Source organism: Myotis lucifugus, unplaced genomic scaffold, assembly GCF_000147115.1.
Source record: "Myotis lucifugus unplaced genomic scaffold, Myoluc2.0 scaffold_5, whole genome shotgun sequence".
Lineage (NCBI taxonomy): Eukaryota > Metazoa > Chordata > Mammalia > Chiroptera > Vespertilionidae > Myotis > Myotis lucifugus.
The window spans coordinates 19,290,566-19,301,734 of NW_005871053.1; the positions used below are offsets into that span (position 1 = coordinate 19,290,566).

At 41.1% G+C, this 11,169-nt stretch overlaps 1 protein-coding gene across 1 annotated transcript in view; it reads left to right on the plus strand.

Moving 5' to 3' along the window:
• PLA2R1 (phospholipase A2 receptor 1) overlaps positions 1-11,169 on the plus strand; it is a 100,706-nt gene that overhangs the window by 36,007 nt on the left and 53,530 nt on the right. The window contains exons 7-10 of the mRNA XM_006083223.3: positions 1,305-1,499; positions 2,803-2,960; positions 5,728-5,826; positions 9,044-9,156. Coding sequence (XP_006083285.1) covers positions 1,305-1,499; positions 2,803-2,960; positions 5,728-5,826; positions 9,044-9,156 — 565 coding nt within the window. The remainder of the gene's footprint in view (positions 1-1,304; positions 1,500-2,802; positions 2,961-5,727; positions 5,827-9,043; positions 9,157-11,169) is intronic.

Here is an 11,169-nt window from a genome sequence, read left to right on the forward strand (position 1 = left end):
GGCCTTCCCCACACTGTTGTCTGTGTCCGTGGGTTGTGTATATATGATAAAAGTTCTTTGGAGAAGCTCCTGTTTTATCTTTTTATCGTACCTTTCGAGTGAAGCTCAAGGTCCCATTTTTAAAAGAGGGTCTGTGACATTATTTTTTTAGGTTGAAAACCACTTGGGTAGATGATACCTAAATGTTCTACATGCTTCAGCTGTGGTGCTAATTGCTGTCAGAGCCCTAAAAGCAATTTTTTTCTTTTCTGTTTTTTTCAATCCTCACCCAAGGATATTTTTTCCATTGATTTTTTAAGAGAGAGTGGAAGAGAGAGGGAAAGACAGAGAGAAATATCGATGTGAGAGAAACATTGATTGGTTGCCTCCCGTACGTGCCCCACCGAGGCCCGGCTGGGGAGGAGCCTGCAAATGAGGTATGTGTCCTTGACCTGAATCGAACCAAGAGGACCCTTCCGTCCACAGAGTTCTGGTTCAATTCAGGTGGACGCTCTATCCACTGAGCCAAATCAGCTAGGGCCCTAAAAGCAATTTTAAAAGAATGTCGTTTCCCATACTGCAGTGGAATTGCAACTAATTAAATTAGTGCGTAAGGAAGGCACTCAGTTGTGATTAATAAAATAAAATGAAGATGCTATCACCAGGTTGGGGGCAAGCTCCTGGAAGAAAAGAGTCCAAACTTGCCTTCCCCTCCAATCTCAAAGCAGCATGACACCATTTTCCTTAACTTCTAACTCAGAGTTCCTAAGAATCCAGAGGGATGCCATGGGCACTCAGACTGACCCTCGAGATGAAAGCTACTTGTCATCTCTGCTCTAGAGGAATTGGCCAGAACTTCTGACTCTCTTCAGCCCAGGATAAATATCTCCACCCACATACTGTACATAAAATGTAATTTAAATTATGGTTCATAACAGACCTTTTTCAGTGTGAAAATATTTTTTTAAAATGGAGAACTATAACTGGTCAGTTTCATACCTAGCCCTGACTCTCAGCTTTGGCTACATGACCTTTGCCAAGTCTCCTTACCTCTTTGTGCCTTAGAAATCACATCTGGAAAATGAAGCACTGAGATCCATTAGGTCTGGGTCATAGGTTGGATCCTTCTCAACTATGAAGACCTGGAATCCTATAATTTATGTTATTGTTTCGTTTTTCTGTTTCTCAAAATTTTAATCATATTTTGATGTCATCACTTATATTTATTCTTATATTAAAAATAATATTTATATCAAGAGCAATAAGTAATGTTTTTTAAATGTGGGAAATGAAATTGTTTTTGTTTATGTTGTTGTTTTAAAAAGAAAAAGATGCTTGGAAATATTATGCTACCGACTGTGAGCCTGGCTGGAGTCCCCACAGTCAGAACTGCTATAAACTTCAGAAAGAGGGAAAGACCTGGACCGAGGCTTTGCGTTCTTGCCAGTCTAATAGCAGTGCATTGATAGACATAGCTTCGTTAGCGGAGGTGGAGTTTCTTGTAAACCTCCTTGGAGATGGTGAGTGTCAAATGTCTTTGATTTAAGAGGTATGAAATATAATATAGTAGCTTCTAAATTAAGCTACTTAAAAGTGCTTAAAAGTGCACATACCTGGTATATCTGAAGTTTCTAAATAATACCCAGAAGTGCAAATTCATTGGATTTTAACAAAGTACATGCTCAGAAACTCTGTAACATCTCACATATGCCAGATATATTAGATATTCTTATATATTTTTTAAAGGAGAAAATGTTATTTCTTGAAACTTCTAATAAAAACCCCTAAACCTATAATTTAGCTCTATGGCCACTGGATAGCAGTAATGTGCTGTGGTCATATAATCTAAGCAATAAAAGGAATTGCTTGGAAAGATAATTGGATTTAATAACTTTAGCCAGTGAATATAGATAATTTATTTTGTGTGGTGGTTTTCAAGCTTTGTGACATGTTCAAGAGTTCCAAGTTGCTAGGCCTCCACCCAGCTTTAGTTCATCAAAGCAGATCTGCCTCTATCCATGTCATGTATTTAATATAGAATTCTGCCAGGAAATATTAAAATCACTGACTTAGAGTAAATGTTTTAAACGAAAAAAAACTCCAGACTCTATTCTGAGGAACTTTTCAAGTTAGATTTCAGTTTAGGATGAAAACAAAATCTGTCTCTGTCATTTCTCCTCACCCTTCCCACTGGGGTTTAAAGAATCCTGTGGCTGCCTCTATATCAATAGCGGCATATCTCTCAGCCACATGGGGTCTTTCCTCCTACCTGGGCTGTCTCATTTTATTTCTATTTCGGGAAACCCCATTGCTCCCATTTCCATGCTTTTAAGAGCTTCTGCTCCTTTTTCCCATGGCAAAAAAAAAAAAAAAAAGAAAAGAAAAGAAAGAAAGAAAAAGAAATGTATCAAAAAGCTCAACTACCATTAAAAGTCATTTTGTGTGTGCCCTTTTCCTAATCCAATAGACCTTCCTGTTTTTCCTTTCTCTAGGTAGAAACAAAAACAAACTTTCCAGATCTACTTTCCTTCCAGCAGCTGGACCTAGAGTCCCAGCAGGATCTAGAGTCCCAGCAGTCTGACTTGTTTGTCAAGGCGTTGGCTGTAGCTCCCACTCTGCCTCACGTCTAAGGCCTGTGTCAAGCAGATCAGCTAGCACAGTGTAGGGGGAAAGTTTAAGCAGGTATTTTCACCAAGACTTAAACAGGTTTCATCACATAAAGAAATCACTTGCATAGTAATATGTTTTGGTAATAGCCCCAGTGCAATATCTCCTTTGCATATAATAAGATTCCTGTAACTAATTTATATTTATCTCTTACAGAAAATGCATCCGAAACGTGGATTGGTTTGAGCAGCAATAAAACTCCAGTTTCCTTTGAATGGTCCAATGGCTCTTCAGTCACCTTTACTAATTGGCATACACTTGAGCCCCGAATTTTTCCAAATAGAAGCCAGTTATGTGTCTCAGCTGAGAGATCTGTAAGTTTGTTTGTTTGTTCAATGCTCCCTTTGCTGGACTTGTATTGAGGGCCGCCTGCACCAGGACTTGGGCTGTGGCAGAGACCCAGACGGGCACAGTCCCTGCTCCTCATGGAGCGTCCCTGCTGGCCAGTAACCACGTACCCACAGGGAAAACAGGGTGATGACAGTTGTCATGATGGCTCTGAGGAAATGGGTGACATGATGGTTGGTGCAGCTATTTCAGATGGAATTGACAGGGAAGGGACTCTGAAGACGTAACATGTAAGCTGGGACTTAAAGAACAACAGCAAAAACCCTCTTGAAGAGCAGGGAGAATAACATTCCAGGCAGGGTGGTTCATGCAAAAGCCCGGAGGCAGGCCAAGGCTTGCCACCTCTGATAATCCAAAAGGCCAGTGTGGTGAGAAGGTGTGAAGGGTGAGGGAGTGGCAGGAGTTGGAGCTAGAGGGATGCAAAAATGGGCAGCTGATGGATCCAGGATCGGAACCACTCTCAAGCTTCAAGGAAATGGAGGGCAAGATCTAGTTTACATTTTTAACAGTAACTGGCAGCTACATAGAGAACAGATTGGGGCCGGATAAAATGGAAGCAGAGAAAACAGTGTGGAGGCTACTCCGTGGTTGAATTCGTGTAGTGAATGTGGAGACAGCAGACAGATCCAAGGGTCCTGAAGACAGGAATGGCTGCTGAATGAGATGTGGGGGTGCGGGAGAGGGAAGCCTGTAGCCTGAACCACCAGCATCTTGGCGGAGGTGGTGCCGTTGTCTGGGGTGATGAAACTGGAGAGGACTGAGGTGTTGAGAGATTACTCTGGAGAGTCATGGCTTTTAAGCTCCATTATCTTCTTAACATAAAAGGCTTTCAACAGTGTGTGCCACCTCTGAACATTGTGCACCAATGGAAAATCTTGCTCTTTTCTTCAGACGAATGTAATGGCCCCGGTGACCTTAACATCACAGGTATCCCTATTCTCTAGCTTCTCTTTTATCTAAAACATCTGATTATGCAGAATTAGTTTAATCCCAAGCCATTTGAAGGGCTTCTTATGTGTTTAGAATAGAGTTACTCTCTTGATCAGCTAGCGGCTGAACTTACTGGCTGGGTTTAGGTTATTGGGATTTGGTGGGCATCCTCACTCTTTCAGATCACCCTGTATCCAGTTCCTCCAGAAAGCACTTTCATCCATGTTCCTTAAATAGCTCGACAAAGGAATTGTGCCAATCAGACACGGGCAGTTTCTCAGCACGTGTTTTACTGTTTTACCCTTAAAGGCTGCCCCGGATATATGCCGCTGCAATTACAGTGGCGAGGCAGCGTCTCCGAGTCACAGGGCTCTCTCAGTGTTTGTCCTGTCTCTGACTCCACTGAAAGCCACCACCATTTATTTTACAACATCCGGTGCTCTGTTGGTTCATTAGTTTTGATATAACAGAGATGACCTTCATTTCCTACTGACATTCTCCCGTTTTATTTGACAAACATGGGCATTTCACTTAGCATGTTCACAGAACGGGAGCCAACATTTGGACAGAGAAATTATTTTTCAGAGAATAAAGGTAGGGGCTAATATCACAGGGTAGGTCAGGATAGGGCTGTAAGTGTGCTTTTTGTGGCCCCCTTTGTTGTCAGCTCAGTAGCTCCTTAAACAGTAGATGTATAAACATTTATTCCCTTGAAGTAGAACTCAATATGAATATAATTATTATGATGAACGAGTTACCTGAGCATGGTGGAAGCCCAAATTTGAATATGAGAACCTAGGAAACCATTCATTCATCCATCCAATAGTCATTAAGCAACCACAGTGTGCCTTCCGCTATCCTGTAACTGAAGACACCATGGGGGAGGGCTCGGGCTGCTCTTACAGGTGACGGTGTCAGCCTCCTCCAGAGGATGTTTCTTAGGGTCATGGAAGGGCTCCATATTCCCCTAAAACTCAGCCTGCCCGAGGTACCACCTAAAGTTTGAATTGTATGGTTTTAACCTATTGGTCTGACTTGGGTTAAAATTAAAAATTCTTTGGAAAGAAGGATAAAATCGTAATCTGTTAGCAGTTGTACTCCCACTTAGAAGTGGTTAGAGGGGAAGCAGCATTCTCACGAGGGCAGGAGCTCAGCTCCATCCGCGTGGTTGGCCCCCACACCAACAGCGTCAGCATCACCTGAACATTTGTTAGAAATGTGAATTCGCAGGTCCCGCCTGACTTACTGAATGAGACACTGCTCATGGGGCCCAGTCATCTGTGTTTTAGTAACCCCTCCGGATAATTCTGGAACACACTAGAAGTTGAGAATTACTGCTCTCGCCCATCTTTTCCAAAGAAAAGTTGAAAGCAGCTTAATGTAAAGCCAGCTGAACGTGGTACTAATTCCTAGCTCCAGTTTTTCCTGCCTACAGGTCCTTCTGCAAAGTATTAAACCTAATCTTTTAAATGGAAGTGAAGTGTACCTCACAGGAACACTGAGATAATATATGAAAGTCACTCAACATGAAGCCTGGCACACGTCAAGGAATATTTGTGGCTGCTCCTCCGGCCCACCGATCAGGATTGCATGCCTTGCGGCTGTTTACACACTGCAGAGAGCAGGGCCTCTCACTCATATGCAGAGAGAGGCAGTCCTTTCTAATGACAGCATGAGATCCTAACACATTCCTCCATCCTGAAACACTTATTATTAGTCATATTTTTATTCAGAATATGGGTGTTGCCTATCAGCATCAGTAATGGGGTGCATTCATTCATCTTGTAATACTTTCCCCCTCAGGAAGGACACTGGAAAGTTAAACATTGTGAAGAGGCACTTTCTTACATTTGTGAGAAAGCAGGCCACGTGGTCTCCGACGCTGAATCAGGCTGTCAAGAGGTAAGTGCCATTGTGATGTAGGTGCAGGGCCTTCATAATAGAAAAATGTATTCCCATCGACTTATAGTGAACCCCTCTCCCTCTCTCTCCTGCCTCACTCCCTCCTCCCTCTCTTTCCCTTCCCTTCCTCCCTCCTTTGCTACCCTCCTTCCCTCCTATTTTTTGTTCTGAGTGTGGGCTACTTTTAACAAACCAGACAATTATCCGCTAGAGTCACGGGGAGGATTTATAGCTCTGCGAGGGTTTGCTTGCCATCTTCTTCAACCTAAGACTACTTTTCTTTTGAGATAAAATAAATGTAAATGATACTATTATACCATCTGTACACGCGATGTCCTGTCTCCTGGGGGTTTCATAGGCTTCCTATGGGATGTCAGAGTGAAAGAACATGTCTTCCTTTGATCCAGAAAGTGAACTTCTGCATCCAAACGCTTGCTTTCCTGCTCACTTTTCTTAAACTGAAGTATTTGACTAGATACAATAAGGGAGAGAAGTGCATGCTCACAATATACTTATTAGTTGGGAACGGGATAATAAAAATACTTTTGTATTTTAAGTAATAAAGCATTTTCAGTACTTTAATCAACAACACTTAATATTTAGTTTAAATTTACAAGGTATAAAAGTATGTTTTAAATTTTTAAAAATACATATAATATCCTGCAGAAAAGTTACCAAAAAAATATACCTATCAGTGTCCTCAATATACCTTCTCATGCCCCCCCCCACACACAATAATTTAGATTTAAATATTGGAGATTTTGAGATTGTATGAATATCAAAATTTTCCCAAACTGGGTTTTTATACAATCCTATTTGAATTATTTTCTTTTCTAATCCAATTATTTATGTACCAATTGAACAATAATCCATCTCTAGAAACTGCATTTGATTTATTAATCAGTGCATAAACATATGACTCTTCATACTCTAACTGAACATACACATGCCATAGCTGACAGGTTGCTGAACATTTTATCTAATGATTATAATTCCTGAATTAGTGATAATTGATCACTGATTTAATCTCCATAAACAGAAATATTGAAAAAATTTTATCTCACTGTGTCTTTCAAGGCAACTCAACATGTTTTGTGTTGAAAGGGCAACTAGCTTCTTACGCAGCAGGAACAGAAGTGATGTTCTATTCGAACTTTGTACCCTATCATCCTTTCTTGGCCAGCACCACCAGTATTTAAAGATTCGGAGTTCAGACCCAGTTCTCAACTTCAGGGCAAAATTCCCATTAAATACTTTATGCACCATCAGTCTATGGGTATAGTTTCAAAAGGCGCCTTTCTTTTTGACAATGGCTTCAATGTAATTCTCTAAGCAGTCTGCACATACAAAACTAATTTATAAAATAACTTGATAATTTCAAAGCAAAGAAAAAGGTTTATTTTTCCCTCTGAGTCACTTTTTTTGGGGAGATGGCACAGTATGAGCAATTATTTCAGTGTTGTCATCATTTCACTTAAAATTAAATGGCACCTCATGGACAAAGGATAGTCATGGATACAATCAGTTATTCTTCCCACTCCATTATGTGCACAAAGGCTTATAGTAAAGAGCCTTTGTTTTTCTGGTTATGACTATGCCACATTTTTTTAGCCTGTTCGGTTCTTGGATTTTTTTTGTTTTGCTAAGCAGCCTGTGATCTAAAAACTACCAATGAAGAAAGAATACTTTGTGAGAAAGGTCAAATTGTCAGGCTTCCGCTACCTGTCCTTCCCAAGTACCAGGCAGTCTAACCTGCCTGGCGTGACCCAGGAGTTGTGACCCCCGTAGATAAGGTTGGGGAGCAACGTTAAGGGAGTGACTTCAGCACGCATCCTGGCTGGTTGGATGTGGAACTCCTGTAACCCCCACCTCATTGAGCAATATGTTTTGAACTAAAATTGCTGATTTCTAAAATAAGTTTTATTTAATTCACTGCAAGACTGAGAATATAGCAGGCATCGTTGTATAGCTGATCACATTCTGGCAAGCATTGGTATGGCACAGAATGAAGTGTTTTAAAACTGGTGAAAATGGCTATAAATGATGTGATTTTATAATGTTGAAGGAAAAATAACTAAAATAATTCAGTTGAAATATGGAAGACTAATGAATGCACGTCCCCTGTATCATATGATTTTAAATAATAGAGCACCCTTCAGGGCTGAGTCATGAAACACATGTTTGTCAATTTTGTCTGAGTGCCAAAGCATGCTTGCTTTCTCTCTAGAAAGCTAACCAATTGATTTAGGAATAATCTTTACCAAAAATATATATATTCTGGCCAATCTCCATTTGGGTGCGTGATGATCCAGCCAAGGCCATCCTAGGTTGCCCCAGGATTGGGCTCCAGGTCAGCTTGTCCATGAGTCTGTGACTTTACCCGGGTCCCTAACCGCAGTGACTCTCAGTGGGATAACATGGAAAGCAGTATGAAATAAGGCTGGGAAATATACACTGTGATCCAGGTACATGTGTCCTCTTTGCTGAGTTCCTGTCTCTATCCCGAGGTCTCTGCCTACATTGCCTCCTTTGATTCTCACAAAAGCCCCATAGAAACTATGATTGCCCCATTTTACAGAGGAGAAAACTAAGACATGGAGAGATCAAATAATGTCGCTTGGGGCTAGAGCCTGGATTCAAAGCCACGCTTTCTGTCTTCAAAGGCAACACTCTTAATTTCTACTAGCCTGTAGGAACCATTTGTATTTGCATGAAATTCTATATTTTTTTTATCTCTCTTGCTCCCTCCCTCCCTTCCTCTCTCCGTGTGTGTGTGTGTGTGTGTGTGTGTGTGTGTAAGAGACAAGAATCTTGAGAAAGTGTCCCTTTATTTCCATTTGCTTTTAAGGTGTTATGTTTTAAGTCAATTAAAACATGTAGGGTTGAAGAATTAAATAAATCTAAAAGTGGCTGTAGCTAATAGCATTACCAGATAGAATGAATACAAATCTGTCAAGACGAAGTTCAAGTTTTGAGTTCTGAGTGGGTCAGAGAAGATAGTGGGGTATGTAGTAAATAAGAATATACAAAAACCAGCTGGGTGTGACTCAGTGGCGCACATAGGAGGCAGCAAATCAATGATTCCCTCTTATCATTGATGTTTCTATCTCTCTCTCCCGTCCTCTCTGAAATATATGTATATACATATATGTGAATATATAAAAAAGATCTTTTTCTCTTTAACTAAATCAGATTATTTTCCTTTTTCTCTTTTAAGGGATGGGAGAGACATGGTGGGTTCTGTTACAAAATTGACACAGTACTTCGAAACTTTGACCACGCCGCCAGTGGGTATTACTGTCCTCCTGCACTTGTGACCATTACAAACAGGTAACATAGAAACTTCCTGTCAGAAACATGACTGTGCTTTGACATGAGGGCCCTTGGAATGATAAAATCTAGCCATAATAAGTAACTGATCAAAATCTAAGTGTACTATACAATAGAGTATTAAATTATTGGTTGAGATGAATTTAAGTCATAGGATGTTACTCCTTAATTGATTTTTGAGTAAATTAAGGTGACTTTTTACTTTCCATAAAGATTTATCAAGTATCTAGCTTTGCTAATATATTCAGTTGCATTTAGATTTTATCTTCTCTTTGTAATAGAAAAATAAATATGCTAGTTAGCATTAATTTTTTAAAAATTTAATGTGTGTGAGTCACATGTGTTTTTTCTTAGAACAAAAGTAAGTATAACTAAACTGTGGGGGTTTCAAATATTCAAACGCTTGCCCATTAAGTCTTAGATCTGTTTGTTTAGAGTTAGACACCTCAGTGCACAGGTGTCTTCTCGATGCTAACAGAGAAACTGTGCTCTTTTGACACTCTGTACAATTCACAATGTGCTACGATGTGTCACAGAGAATAAATGCACCAAAGGCAGAAGTGGCCTCAATGTCACTATCGTATCAGAAGGACAGTGAGGGCTGCAAAACTGACTCCTCTCTGCTGAAGACAAAAGTAGTTCCATGAAAAAACTATAGCACCTGCAAAGCAAGTCATTTTCTTTTTTACCCAGGCAGGCATTGCCTTTAAAATACCCGTGAGCACTGGCTGGGTGACTTGGTTAGAGCATTGTCTGGTATACCAGAAAGGTTGAGAGTTCATTTCCTGGTCAGGGCACATACCTAGGTTGCAGGTTCGATCCTTGGTTGAGGTGTGAATGGGAGGCAACTGTTTCTCTCTCTCTCCCTCTCCCGCCTCTCCCTCCCTTTCCCCCTCCTTTCCTCTCTCTCTAAAATAAAAATGTATCCTTGGGTGAGGATTAAAAAAATTTTTAAATACCCATGAATATCAGAAAATAGGACAATGGTTTCATTGGCAAAATAAATTGCCTGGTGAAATATTTTATGCTCAGGAGACGCTTCCTGTGGAGGATAGCTCTGCCTTTGATGAGCTAGTGTTGTTCTTAGTTCTACCTTTCTCCTTCCCAGGCCGGGAAAAAGCCTTTATCCTCAATTTGTTAATTCCCTAAAAAGGTTTTAAGAGTACCTTGGATTGGAAGTCTTTCAGTCAGAGTCAACATAGGACTTTATTCAGGGGCCTGACCAAAAAACTATGCTCTTTTGTTAATTATTTTTTAATTAATGATGTTTTCACTGAAGAAAATAAGTATAATTGTCTGACCTTTTTTAAATGTCTTATTCTTTCTCTGTGTGTGTGTGTGTATGTGTGTGTAATGTTTATTGAGTGCCTGTCATATACTTGGTACTGTGTTAACTATTTTTCATGTTATCTGACTTTGTTAAAATCCAATAGTCAAGAGTTTGTTAGAAAATTACTTATTGAACTAGAGGCCTGTTGCAGGAAGATTCCTGCAAGAATAGGGCTTCGCTCCTGCCTCTGCTGCCTTGGCTCCCTCCTGCTTCCCGCCGCCTCCCGCTGCCGCCCCCCACCCTCTGCCCACCGCGACCCGGCTCCGCTCCCGCCTCCCACCTACACGACCGTGGCTCAGTTCCTGTCTCTGCCACCTCTACTTTGCTCCCTGTTGCAGTGCCGGGCTGCCTTCTACGATGTCTTCAGACTTCGCACCACTCGTGGAACCGCAAAGAAACTCCGAGCTTGCAGGGGTGAAGGTACATATAGCCACTGTGGCTCGCGTGCAGAGATACGAAAGGCGTTGCCCAACAAACATCAAAGACTTCATGAGAACACAAGTGTACCGGGGGCCCCGGGGACAAATAGGTAACGCCTCAGGATGATTGTCTTAATCTCGACACTAACCAGAAGCCTTTTTGTCAGCCCCTGTTAGCAGACAACGTAAAGGTCCGGCCTTGACTACCACGGAATTCACGAGGAAGGTCTCTCCCTCACTTTGAAGAAGACGGAGAAGTGGAGG